At 42.0% G+C, this 13862-nt stretch overlaps 1 protein-coding gene across 2 annotated transcripts in view; it reads left to right on the top strand.

Moving 5' to 3' along the window:
* Window positions 1-13862, top strand: part of LOC139418215 (histone-lysine N-methyltransferase, H3 lysine-36 specific-like) — a 42328-nt gene that overhangs the window by 16601 nt on the left and 11865 nt on the right. For both annotated transcript variants that reach the window (XM_071167494.1, XM_071167495.1), the window contains 2 exons: window positions 13132-13244; window positions 13366-13635. In XM_071167494.1, the coding sequence (XP_071023595.1) occupies window positions 13132-13244; window positions 13366-13635 (383 nt within the window). The remainder of the gene's footprint in view (window positions 1-13131; window positions 13245-13365; window positions 13636-13862) is intronic.

Raw genomic sequence — 13862 nt, 5'->3', positions numbered from 1 at the left:
CACCAATTATTGCAATGTTTTTGTTTCATTGTATGAATTGTTGGTTGATTGTTTATTTTCCTCATTTTATATGTCACCAGTAGGCTTAGTAAATGTACCGTTAATCCCTCGTCATTTGGTTACATACATTTCTGTTAATGCATGTAATAATTACAGTCATTTAACCTTCTCATTCTTGGAGTGGAAATGTTTGCGGATGTCACAACCTGCTACACTTGTGAGAAACATGTTTTGGTTTATTCCATAACAATTACGAGTTTTGTCAATCTTTTCATTGTGTTTGTTTGGAGTCCTCCATGAGCAAAAAGCATGTGTCAGGTTTCTCTGTCCTGATAACGTTGAGGGAGTGCGTGTGCCTGAGCATGCATAGAAGTAGGCCTACCTGGCCTGTTGCATGCAAATGTAGGAAAGAGCCCATTCAGTAATGTCTGATTTCTGATTGTCTTAACTCACCACGTTCACCACTAATAAGTTAGAGCTTCTCAGTAATTTTTTTGTCACCTAACACATTGTAATCAAAGTTTGTTGTTTTAACATCCATTGCAAATGATAGTTCCTCAGTATTTTAAAAATCTTCCCAACGCTCCTGGCCTTGATAATCACCAAGCCTCGGTGTGAAAGAGAAAAATATCATGACCTGATGATTGCATATATCCATTGGAAATATCATTACAAATCTGCTGTCTGTCCTGAGCTCACTGGCTCAGAGAGGCCTGAATAGACTAGTTGATGCAATGTTGCAAGTTTGCTAGCAACAGCTTCTAGGCCTGATCCAGTTGATGATTTGATACAATGTTGCACTTCACTAACAATATAATTGTTTTTGTTATATATATATAATATTTTTATTAACTATGAATGAAAGATAAAATGTAGACATTGTAAATTTTCCCCCCTTTTGTCCCCCTTCGACCCCCCGCCACAGAATGTCTCCAAACACATTTAAAAAGAAAGGCAAACTTACATATCAAAAGACAAAACAAAAGTATACAACAATGTTACTTCAATACAAGGAAAAATGTAATAGCCTTGGAGCTGTTCAAAATAGGATAGCATCGGGTCTCAGGTGGAATAAAATGAGTTGGTTGACCCTCGAATGGTATACTTGTTTGTTTATTTATTTATTTTAGGAACAGCATCAGATCTTTGAGCCAAAGAGAGGCTAAGGGAGAATTGATCGACTTCCATTTCCAATCCTTCTGCGGGCTATAAGGGAGAACAATTGTTGTTTGGTACTCAAAAAATAACTATTTCTGCACTAGGCTGCAACTTTATATCAAATGCTTCAGATAGTGTTTTAAATATAGTGGACCAATAATCTGCCAGACAGGGACAGGACCAGAACATGTGAGTCAAGTCCGCCAAAGAGCCTTTACACCTGTCACATGTACCATCAATATTTGGGTAGAATTTGGACAATCTGGCCTTACTGAAATGGATACGGTGAAGTACCTTAAACTGTAGAAGGCTGACCCGGAGGAGGAGCTTCCATTTACCCTAAGTACCATTCCAGACTTCATCAGAGATCTCCACCAAGTTCCCTTTCACACTCAGATCGGATTTTACTGACTGACGGATTATCAAGGGACATGATTATCTAAAAAATATGGGCTATAAGTCCCTTTAGTTGGAAAGGTGTTTTCAAAAGGGCATCCAGACCAGCTCCGGTGATAGAATTGGAAAGCTTGGGCTTTGAGTGCGAATAAACTGGTGTATTTGGAAATACCAAAATAAACTTGAATGGGGTAGATTACATTTGATAGTGAGATTTTTGAAATTGGCAAAGGTGCCATCAATTTCAAGGTCATTAAACATTCCTCTGCCACAGCCTGAAAGCCTGCAATTTTTTTTATTTATTGTGAAACAAACAAGAAATCAGACAAAAAAACAGGAACTTGAGCATGCATAACTATTCACCCCTCAAAAGTGAATACTTGGAGAGCCACCTTTTGCAGCAATTGCAGATGGAAGTCTCTTGGGGTCTCTCTAAGCTTGGCACATCTTGCCACTGGGATTTTTGAGATTCTTCAATGCAAAACTGCTCCAGCTCCTTGAAGTTGGATGGGTTCCGCTGGTGAACAGCAATCTTTAAATCATATCACAGATTCTCAATTGGATTGAGGTCTGGGCTTTGACTAGGCCATTCCAAGACATTTAAATGTTTCCCCTTAAACCACTCGAGTGTTGCTTTAGCAGTATGCTTAGGGTCATTGTCCTGCTGTAAGGTGAACCTTCATTCCAGTCTCAAATCTCTGGATGACTGAAACAGGTTTCCCTCAAGAATTTCCCTGTATTTAGCACCATCCATCATTCCTTCAATTCTGACCAGTTTCCCAGTCCCTGCTGATGAAAAACATCCCCACAGCATGATGCTGCCACCACCATGCTTCCCTGTAGGAATGGTGTTCTTGATGAAAGGTGTTGGGTTTGCGCCAGACAGCGTTTTCCTTGATGGCCAAAAAGCTCAATTTTAGTCTCATCTTACCCGAGTTCCTTCTTCCATATGTTTGGGGAGTCTCCCACGGGGTTTGGGTAAAAGACCCTGGTCCAGTGCGTTTTCAAACATTGGCAGAAAAGTTATTGTATAATTTGATTGGGTAGCCATCTTGGCCAGGGGATTTCCCACTTTGCATTGCTGTAATTGAATTAATAATCTCCTCTAACTGCGAAGGTTGATCAATTTCCTCTCTCTTCTCTGTACTCCCGAGTTTCGCAGCAGTCTAAGGCACTGCATCTCAGTGCTTGAGGTGTCACTAGAGACACCCTGGTTCAAGTCCAGGCTGTATCACAACCAGACGTGATTGAGAGTCCCATAGGGCGGCTCACAGTTGGCCCAGCATCGTCCGGGTTTGGCCAGTGTAGGCCGTCATTGTAAATAGGAATTTGTTGTTAACTGACTTAAATAAAGGTTAAATGTAAAAAAAAAAAAATGTAAAAAAAAAAAAAAACGTACTAATGGTAAGAGTTTCCAAATTGTCAAGAAAATCATTCATAATTGAATTGTCTTCAGGTTATTCTGACGTGTAAAGATCTGAATACATTTTTTTGAAGGTATTTTTCTATTTCAATAGGACTAACTGTTAAGACACCTGAAGTGTTGTGAATTCGAGGGATCAGCTGTGAGGCAGATTTGCACTTTAGTTGATGAGCTGGAAGTCGACCAGCCTTTTCTCCATGTTCGTAAAAAATAAAAATGGGTGCGGAGTAGCTGCTGCTCAGCCTTATCTGTGGATAGTAAATTGTACTGAGTTTGAAGACTCAGCCTTTCTTTGTAAAGTTCTGGTGATGGAGAGGCGGAGTATTGTTGGTCTAATTTCAGAATTGCGTCGATCAGCTGTTGTTGTTTAATTTTCCGTTGTTTATTGAGAAGAGAATAATAGGAGATTATTTTGCCTCTAAGAACAACTTTAATTGTTTCCCAAAGTGTAGATGGAGAGATCGATTCTGTTTTATTTGTCTCAATAAAGACATCAATTGCATTCGATAGAATGGTGCAGAATTAATTGTTTGAAAGTAAAGATGAGTTAAGTCTCCATGGGGGGCGATCTGAATGAGAGGTCGAGCGACAGAGGAGCATCGTCACTAATAACAATGGCAGACGATTCTACTTTTTTAACAGAGGAGAGAAGGGCTTTATCTACGAAAAAGTAGTCTATTCTAGAATAGGAGTTGTGCACGTGAAAAGAAAGATAATTCTTTGTTACTGGGAAAAAGGAATCTCCATGGATCACCACATACTGCCTGGCTCTTAAATTCTTATTTTCAATGACGGCCTAGGAACAGAACGACAGATTTTTACTTTGTCAGCTTGGGGATTTGAACTTGCAACCTTTCAGTTACTAGTCCAACGCTCTAACCAATAGGCTACCCTGCCGCCCCAACATAATTATTTACAATGCCAGTTTTAAATAGTTTAAACTCAAATATTAAGTGTCACTCAATAGTCGGTCAGTTACATCCATTGACTTTAACAAATGCAAATAGGCCCATGGGTTGTGTTAGGGGTGCACTCCACGCCACGCTCCCGCAGCCACACCGCGCAACTGTATCCACAACCACAGGGAGTAAAATATGATACTCAGGCACAGCGCAACCACAAAGACTACAGCAGGGAATGCACCCCACAAGCATGAATGCCAAAATATGAAAACGTCAATGAATCTCAGTAGAGGCGAAAGCAAAATATATCCAAACACCCACTCAAACAAACAAAGGCATTACAGTCGCATGAAATAAATGTACCAACAAGAAAGTAACCCGAATCAAACCCTGAGATTGTAGCATTAACAAATAGTCTTTAGAAAGGTAACGTTAAATGACTAGCTAATGCCAACTTATCTGAAACAAAAACATAACAAGTTCACGTTGGATATTTAACATGTGTTACTAGTACCAGCTAAGCTATTCAGCCAGCCAATGTTACTTACATGAATACAGGTCTTCGTTTAGCCGATTCTAGCTGTAGCTAGCTAGGTAGTTGTCCAAATGTCAAGCTATCTCAGCTAGCTAGCTGCTAGAAATGGTGGAGAAGTGCCTAGCTAAATCCACCTCCACATTCAGTCAGTGCTTGAGCACTCTGGTTTTTGTTGTGCGTAGCTAGCCATGCTAGCAAGTCAGCACAATTTTGCTGTTGTCTCAAATCTTCTCAGCCAAGTATAGATGAAATACAGATATCCATGTGTGCACCTGGAGTTAAGCATTCATCTTGTTGCCATGTAAATGGGGCATTAGCTAGCCAGCCAGATAATAAACAGTCAAGTGTGTCCAGCCAGCTCCCGCTAGCCAGCCAATTTGATTGTGATGTATTGGCTAACATTGCCACTAATCTCAGTCAAATTAAACTAAATCAAATAAAGATGTCATCGGGGGCTCTCACCAAAAAAAATTAAATAACATTGCTTTCATGTGAAAAGTAATATCCAAGTGGATGTCTTGAAAATCAGTTCGTTGCCAGCTAGCAAAGTAGCCAGCCACATATTCCTCCTGCCATGGCTAGCCAGCCGGGCCGCTTCCTCTATCAACTTTACTCTATGCGCCGGACATAGAATGCTTTAACCCCGGCCAGTGTGTCTCTCCCTCAAAAAAGACTTACAGGGTGTAGGAGCTGAAACTTTATCCCCTTCTTGTAGAGACAGGTTTTGATGTCCTTGAATTCAGCTCTTTTCTTCACGAGATTGGCAATCGGGTCCTGGTAGAAGCATATATCTTGGCCACGGAATTTTGGTTGAGCACATTGTACGTTCCTTGTCTTGGTAATGATGAAAACACGCTATGATCATCCTAGGCCGCTCCCCTGAATTGGGTATTGGGGGGGAGAGGGATCTGTGCGCTCGGTCGTAGTCTGGTGGCTTGTCAAAGACACCGTTAGGTATCACTTTCACCAGCATGTTGAAGACAAATTTCACAGGGTTGACTCCAGTCTCAATTCCCTCCATGATGCCAACAATCCAGATGTTTTCCGTTCTGGTATAATTCTCCGACAGAATCTACCTTGGAAAGTAAAGCTGTGTTGGCCATTTTCATATGAGAGACAGCTGCCTCTAGCTCGGCAATCCGCTCAGTGTTGTCAGTGGAGAAACCTTCTAGTGTAGTGAGGCTTCGCTCAAACATGTTGACTGTTTCTCGAAAAGTGTCAATGGAAGTTTGGAAAGTTGCCAGTGAAGTGCTGATGAGAGAACCCATATCCTCTTTTAGGCTACCTCTTTGTTTAGCTAGCTCACCTACAAGCGTGGTCATAGACAAGGCCTCCAACTCTGCAGCAGGGTTGGCCGCGGCAACCATTTTCGGTGTTTGAGTAGTTGTTTCGGCCTTCAACGATGTGTTAGTCGAAGCAGTTCTCTTCAGGTTGGTCTTGGTACCATGAAAAGTGATTCAAATAATATAACCAACTGATACATCCACATAAACACCAACAGAGGCGTGTAAAAAACATAAAAATGTAAGTTTAATTGGGGACCTCTCTGAAACACGTCTTCTTACATTGCCCGACTGGAAGTCTCTAGCAGTGGCGATTTTAGCATGTAAATCTTGCTGGGGCAAACAAAACAAAAACATGTTTAGATGCATGCCAGCAAAGCCACTACACAACACAACACTAAACAAAACATGAATTGGAATATAATATAATGTACAAACTATGGCATGAGGAGACGACTAGCAGATAAGAGGCAATCCGTAATTTCGATTAAGACATGAATGAGCGAGTTAGGACGGACGTAGTCAATATAACTATTTGTTCAGCACTTTTGAAATGTACAGCAACAGAATTCAGAACATGGGCCATTCTTACAGTATTCTCCCTGTACACCAAGTCAGAACCGTAGGATAAATAAAGGGGGCATATAATCAGAAAATGAAAGCTCTTACAATATTTCGATGATGACATTTCTCTAAAATGCTATAGGCTACATGTGCACCACCAAGTCAGAACAGTAAGCTAAATTATGAAGGGAAACAGGACCAAATTATTAGGGTGAGGCACATGGGCTACTAACAGCTTACTACACAACATACACTTAGTATTACTTTCTTAGCTGCAGTTTACATATCTCCCTGGCATATTACATCATTTTTGGACTCGAAATCAAATCAAATTTTATTGGTCACATAAAAGATATTTAGCAGATGTTATTGCGGGTGTAGTGAAATGCTTGTGTTCCTAGCTCCAACAGTGCAGTAATATCTAACAATTCACAACAATACAAACAAATCTAAAAGTATAATAATGGAATTAAGAAATATATAAATATTAGGAAGAGCAATGTAGGAGTGGCATTGACTAAAATGCAGTACAATATAATACAGTATATACATATGAAATGAGCAAAGCAATATGTAAACATTATAAAAGTGACTAGTGTTCCTTTATTAAAGTGACCGGTGATTCCGATGTCTATGTATATAGGGTAGCAGCCTCTAAGGTGCAGGTTTGAATAACTTGGTGGTAGCTGGCTAGTGATGGCTATTTAACAGTCTGATGGCCTTGAGATAGAAGCTGTATTTCAGTCTCTCAGTCCCTGCTTTGATGCACCTGTACTGACGTCGCCTTCTGGATGATAGTTGGTTTAACAGGCTGTGGCACAGGTGGTTGATGTTCATGATGATCTTTTTGGCCTTCCTGTGACATCGGGTGTTGTAGGTGTTCTGGAGGGCAGGCAGTCTGGGCAGACCATACCACCGTCTGGAGAGCTCTGCGGTTGCGGGCAATCAAGTTGCCATAACAGGCGGTGAAACAGCCCGAGAGGATGCTCTCGATTGTGCATCTGTAAAAGTTTGTGAGGGTCTTAGGGGCCAAGCCAAATTTCTACAGCCTCCTGAGGTTGAAAAGGCACTGTTGCGCTTCCTTCACCACACTGTCTGTGTGCGTGGACCATTTCAGATGATCGTCAGTGATGTGTACGCCGAGGACTTGAAGCTTTCAACCTTCTCCACTGCAGTCCCGTCAATGTGGATAAGGGCATGCTCCCTGTGCCTTTTCCTGAAGTTCACGATCTGCTCCTTCGTTTTGTTGGCGTTGGGGGAGAGGTATTTTCTTGGCACCACTCCGCCAGGACCCCTACCATGTCCCTGTAGGCTGTCTCGTCATTGTTGGTAATCAGGCCCACTAATATTGTGTCGCCTGCAAACTTGACGATTGAGTTGGAGGCGTGTTTAGCCATGCAGTCATGGGTGAACAGGGCGTACAGAAGGTGGCTGAGCACGCTCCCTCGTGGGGCCCCTGTGTTGAGGATCAGTGAAAGGGAGGTGTTGTTTCCTACCTTCACCACCTGGGGACAACCCTTCAGGAAGTCCAGGACCCGGTTGCACAGGGTGGGGTTCCAACCCAGGGCCCCGAGCTTGATGATGAACTTGGAGGGCACTATGGTGTTCAAGGCTGAGCTGTAGTCATTCTTACATAGGTATTCCTCTTGTCCAGGTGGGATAGGGCAATGTGGAGTGCAATAGGGATTGCATCGTCCGTGGATCTATTGGGGCAGTAAGCAAATTGAAGTGGGTCTAGGGTGTCAGGTAAGGTAGTGGTGATATGATCCTTAACTAGCCTCTCAAAGCACTTCATGATGACAGAAGTGAGTGCGACGGGGCGATAGTCATTTAGTTCAGTTACCTTTTCTTTCTTGGGTACAGGAATAATGGTGCACGTCTTGAAGCAAGTGCGAACAACAGCCTGAGATCGGGAGAGATTGGATATGTCCATAAACATGCATGCTCTGAGGACGCGGCTAGGGATGCCGTCTGGACCGGCAGTCTTGCAAGGGTTAACACGCTTAACGAGAGCCCACAGTCCTTGGGAAGGGGCTGCATCGATAGAACTGTGTTATCCTCAAAGCGGGCGAAGCAGGTGTTTAGCTTGTCCGGGAGCAAGACGTTGGTGTCCGTGACATGGCTGGTTTTCCCTTTGTATTCCGTGATTGTCTGTAGACCCTGCCACATACGTCTTGTGTCTGAGCCGTTGAATTGCGACTCCGCTTTGTGTCTGTACTGACGGTTTGCCTGTTTGATTGCCTTATGGGGGGAATAACTGCACTTTTGGTATTCCACCATATTCCCAGTCACCTTGCCATGGTTAAATGCAGTGGTTCGCGCTTTCAGTTTAGCGCGAATGCTGTCATCTATCCATGGTTTCTGGTTTGGGTAGGTTTTAGTCGTCACAGTGGGAACAATATCCCCTATACACTTCCTAATGAACTCTGTCACTGTGTCCGTGTACACATCAATGTTTTTATCCGAGGCTCCCCGGGAAACATATCCCAGTCCGCGTGATCAAAACAATCTTGAAGCATGGATTCCGATTGCTCAGATCAGCATTGAATCGATCTTAGCACGGGTACTTCCTGTTTGAGTTCCTGCCTGTAGGAAGGGAGGAGCAAAATGGAGTTGTGATCTGATTTGCTGAAGGGTGGGTGGGGGAGGGCCTTGTAGGCATCCCGGAAGAGAGAATAGCAGTGGTCGAGTGTTCTCCCAGCGCGAGTACTACAGTCAATTTGTTGATAGAACTTCAGTAGCGTTTTCCTCAAATTTGCTTTGTTAAAATCCCCAGCTCCAATAAATGCGGCCTCTGGATATGTGGTTTCCAGTTTGCATAAAGTCCAGTGGAGTTACTTGAGGGCCGTCGTGGTATCGGCTTGAGGGGGAATATACACGGCTGTGACTATAACCGAAGATAATTCTCTTGGGAGGTAATACGATCTGCATTTGATTGTTAGGTATTCTAGGTCAGGTGAACAAAAGGACTTGAGTTTCTGTACGTTATGACAATCACACCATGAGTGATTAATCATGAAACATACACCACCATCCTTTTTCTTTCCGGAGAGTTATTTAATCCTGTCTGCGTAATGTACTGAGAACCCAGCTGGCTGTATGGATGGGGACTGATGTCTCTCTGGAAGGAGATCCTCGCCTTGAGCTTGTCTACTTTATTGTCTAGAGACTGAACATTAGCGAGTAACATACTCGTAAGTGGTGGATGGTGTGCCCGCCTCCTGAGTTGAACTAGAAGTATACTCCAAATACCTCTTCTCCGCTGGCGGCGTCTTTGAGCATCCTCAGGGATAGGTTAAATTGCCCTGGTGGGTGCGAACAAAGGATCCAATTCGGGAAAGTCGTATTCCTGGTTGTAATGCTGGTGTGTTACCGCCGCTCTGATATTCAAAAGTTATTTCCGGCTGTATGTAATAACACAACAACAACAAAAAAACGTTTTGGGCTAATAGTGTAAGAAATAAAACACAAAACACATACTGCAAACATACTGCAAAGTTGCTTAGGAGTGAGAAGCAGAGCTGCCATGTCTGTCGGCGCCATCTTACTATAGTTCACCTTGTTGTGCTGTGCTCACTTGAACAGGAAGGTGGCACGGCACGGTTGTTCTTCTTGTTGGCTCTAGAAAGAGCCCCCACATTTTTTCAGTATTTTCCCAGTCGGAGCTAGATTTATCCGAGTTACCAGTGGTCTTGAACTCACTGAAGTCTGAGATTTCCCAGTTCCGAGTTTCCAGTTGTTTTGAGCACAGCATAAGTCATGCTGGATTGACAGCATGGCCAATGTTGAAAGTTTATCTTTTTAAGCTTGGAAAAGAGACCCTTAAACCCAGACTTGAAACCACACCCCCACTCCACTGAATAGCAGGCTAGTGATTGCTTTGCAATGCTTGCAGTTAGCCACTGATTCTTTCCAAACAACTCAATGTTGAATTTGCAATTTCCAACTTGTTTTGTAATGTTTATGTCTAATGGCCGATGAGCACCGATACGTCTTCATTATTTCTCTTCATATGACAAGGATTGAAAAGTATTTACCGGTAGATTGTCAACTTGATTCATGAGGATGACTGCAAGCTTGGTAGCTAAGATTAGGAAAGTATGATGTTGACATGATCAGTCCAATCCAAGCTACTGTAAATATAACGTCATTTGACGTGATATTATCTGTGTCCAATGAATTTGAGCCTTCTTGGATGGGCGCTTCTATTGTAACTCCACGACAGCATCCAAGGGGCTTGAATTTTCTAGCAGATTTTTCGGTGACGTAGTGTGCCCATGAGTGAATTTGTGAATTTTTATTAGGATCCCCATTAGCTAAAGCCAGTTAGCTAATCTTCCTGGGCGACAGAACACTGAGCCAATCATGGCGCAACTAGAGAACATTACAAACCCCTACACTCCATATTTTCCGCTGGCTGCCCCACCACCACAGAAAGCATTGTGTTATTGATTGTATGTTTGTTTATTCCATGTGTATCTCTGTCTTATTGTTTGTGTCGTACTGCTTTGCTTTATCTTGGCCAGGTCGCAGTTGTAAATGAGAACTTGTTCTTAACTAGCCTACCTGGTCAAATAAAGGTGAAATAAAATTTTAAAAATCGAATAAATTGAGCTAGTGTCACGATCGCCGTAAGAAGCGGACCAAAGCGCAGCGTGGTGTGAATGCATCATTTAATAGATGACGAAAAACACGAAGTAAACTGTACAAAAACAATAAACAAATAACGACCGTGAAGCTATCATAAGAACTGTGCTGACACAAGCAACTAGGCTACCTAAGTATGATTCTCAATCAGAAAACTAATGACACCTGCCTCTGATTGAGAACCATACTAGGCCGAAACATAGAAATCCCAAAATCATAGAAAAACAAACAGACTGCCCACCCCAACTCACGCCCTGACCATACTAAATAATGACAAAAACAACAGAAATGACACCTAGAGTATTAATGCCAAAATAACATGCAAAACAGGCAGGAAAAATAATTTGAGTTCTATGTGCTAGTTTCTTTATCTGCCAATGGACAGTGTATCAATGTGTCCACATGGCAGAGGCTGGGGCTCTCGCCTTAGTTGAATTTTAACTTTTGGATTTTTTGAATTTTGCTTCAAATGTGTATGATTAACCACATGATAATGATTTTGAGAAACAACTTTATTATTGAAATGAAACTGTTCTGCGAAAATGTGTTTATAAAAAATTATCATAACTTTCACAAAGTAGAAATGGTATCGTAAGCACAAGGGCTCTTGGACACATGAATCTCAATATAGCCTATAGCCTAGAATTAAATACACGAGGGACATGGAAACACCTCAACATTAGAGTACACCACTTTTGCAGCTTCAAAATGAATAACAAATATATTTTCATAATGAGTGAGACTTAAGGTTATTTGATAACACTTGGCATCAAGTTCTTATACATGTATAGTAACTTTGTGATTATTACAATAGCAACATTGGTGTTACATGGGATTTGGAAATTGCTTTATGCCAGCAGCATTCCACCCTGCAACCCACTGCTGGCTTGCCACTGAAGCAAAGTGGGGTCAGTCATGGACACCTAATCATCCCCAGCTTCCAATTGGCTCATTCATCTCTTCTCGGCTGTAACTATTCCCCAGGTTGTTGCCGTAAATGAGAACATTTTCTCAGTCAACATACTTGGTAAAATAAATACAGATTTCATAATAATGGAGTTATGACATAAGTGGAATAAGGAACAGTCACTATTTATCTTGTGTACAGTAGTTACAAGAGGAATTAAAATGCAATTACCAAAGTGTGTGTAATAACATTCTAATAAAATGTTGCTCCAAAAGTAATTACAGTGTTATTACACAGGCTCAAGAACAGTTTAATATTAAGCATAACAATATATTGCTATTAAGTGTCGAAAGTAAACAAAATATCCCAAAACTGCCTTCTTGAATCAACTACAGCCAAGGTGGGTTGAAAATCATGTTAGTTTGCACTCTGAGCAGGGGCGCAACTTTCACACATTCTGAAATAGCATTTTTACCCCCCCCCCCCCCCCCCCCCCCCCCAGTTTTATCATTGGAATGTGATACAAAACGAGGACAGATGTGCTTTAAGACCATGCGGATGCCTCTGAGCGGTCGGTAGGCGGTTTGGAGTGTTTATCCGAATGAAAAAAATGTATTATAATAATTATGTCTCCCCCACTTCTAAAACCAAAGTTTCTCCCCTGATGCCGAGTAAACTATTCCTTTGAAGATGTTATAGTGTGTGTTTGAAACAAGAACATTTACCCTCAGATGCCAACCTCTGCAGTATTTTAAGGTATCATAAAATGAATTGCAACTTTCAACCTTCTCAGTGGCATGTTGAAAGAGTCATACAGTAGTTGACCATCCCAACTTATTCATACTTATCTGTACAAAATAGCATTGGTTAATAGGTTTGAGTTGATTATTTATACCTGGGGCAATGGACATTCAGGAGAATGGATATTTGCAAAAATGTTCAGATAGAAATGTATTGTGTAAATAAAATATGACTGTCAGACAGATTGGAATAGTATAGGAGATTGTGTGTGCTCTATTCATTCTATTTTCAACATATACTTCCCGATACAGGCCTGCCATTAGTTGAAGGCGGCCAATCCAATAGTTTAAGAAAAGTTGTCACTTCCTCAGATCTGCATTCAAATAGTTTACAAAAGTAGTTATTTTCTGAGATCTATATTCAGATAGTTTTAAAAGTAGTAATTTGGGGGGATCTGTATTCAAATAGTTGTTGTCGCCTCCGAAGTAACTATTTGCTCCCACGTAAAAAATTGTCACTTTCCACAAAGCAAAGTTAAAAGGATTGTTGTTGACTTAATGTTAATCTTTCCCCAGCTTTGGAGGAAGCTGCTAGCAGGTTTTTGAAACTGCAGGCAGAGAAAGAACTGAGACAGCTTCAGGAGGACAGGAGGAACGACAAGAAACCCCCGCCATACAGACACATCAAGGTAACTGCCTCACCTCTTGCCACACAAAATGTATATATGAAGATTAAGTTTTGAGCTGTAGAAGTATTAGAACATCCCCTTGACATCTTAATTTCTCTGACATCACTCTCCTACCCCTCAGGTGAATAGGCCAATCGGGAAGGTGCAGTTCATTACGGCCGACCTATCAGAGATCCCGCGCTGTAACTGCAAGGCATCGGACGAGAACCCTTGTGGCATTGACTCTGAGTGTATCAACCGCATGCTGATGTATGAGTGCCACCCCCAAGTGTGCCCAGCAGGGGAGGGCTGTCTTAACCAGGCCTTCACCAAGCGCCAGTACAGCCAGGTGGAGATCTTCAGGACGCTGGCACGAGGCTGGGGCCTCCGCTGTGCCCACGACATCAAGAAGGTAATACATGTCAACTATAGAGTAAATTAAGTAGAGATCAATGTGCCGCCATGAAACTGTATCCCCTGGGGCTAAAACTATTTTCAAAAAGCTATGGAATTGAAAGGGACTTTGATTCTTCTTCAATCCCGACAGATTTCAGTCCCAGCAGACTTTTTTTCTAGAAAATATGCACAATCTTTTGGCTGTTCAAGAAATCATGGATTTAATTTCTTACCGGTACGGGA

The sequence above is a fragment of the Oncorhynchus clarkii genome, chromosome 10 (genome assembly GCF_045791955.1).
Source record: "Oncorhynchus clarkii lewisi isolate Uvic-CL-2024 chromosome 10, UVic_Ocla_1.0, whole genome shotgun sequence".
In the NCBI taxonomy this organism is placed as follows: domain Eukaryota; kingdom Metazoa; phylum Chordata; class Actinopteri; order Salmoniformes; family Salmonidae; genus Oncorhynchus; species Oncorhynchus clarkii.
Note: the sequence above shows the minus strand (reverse complement) of the source record. Positions and strands in the feature narration are given on the sequence as shown.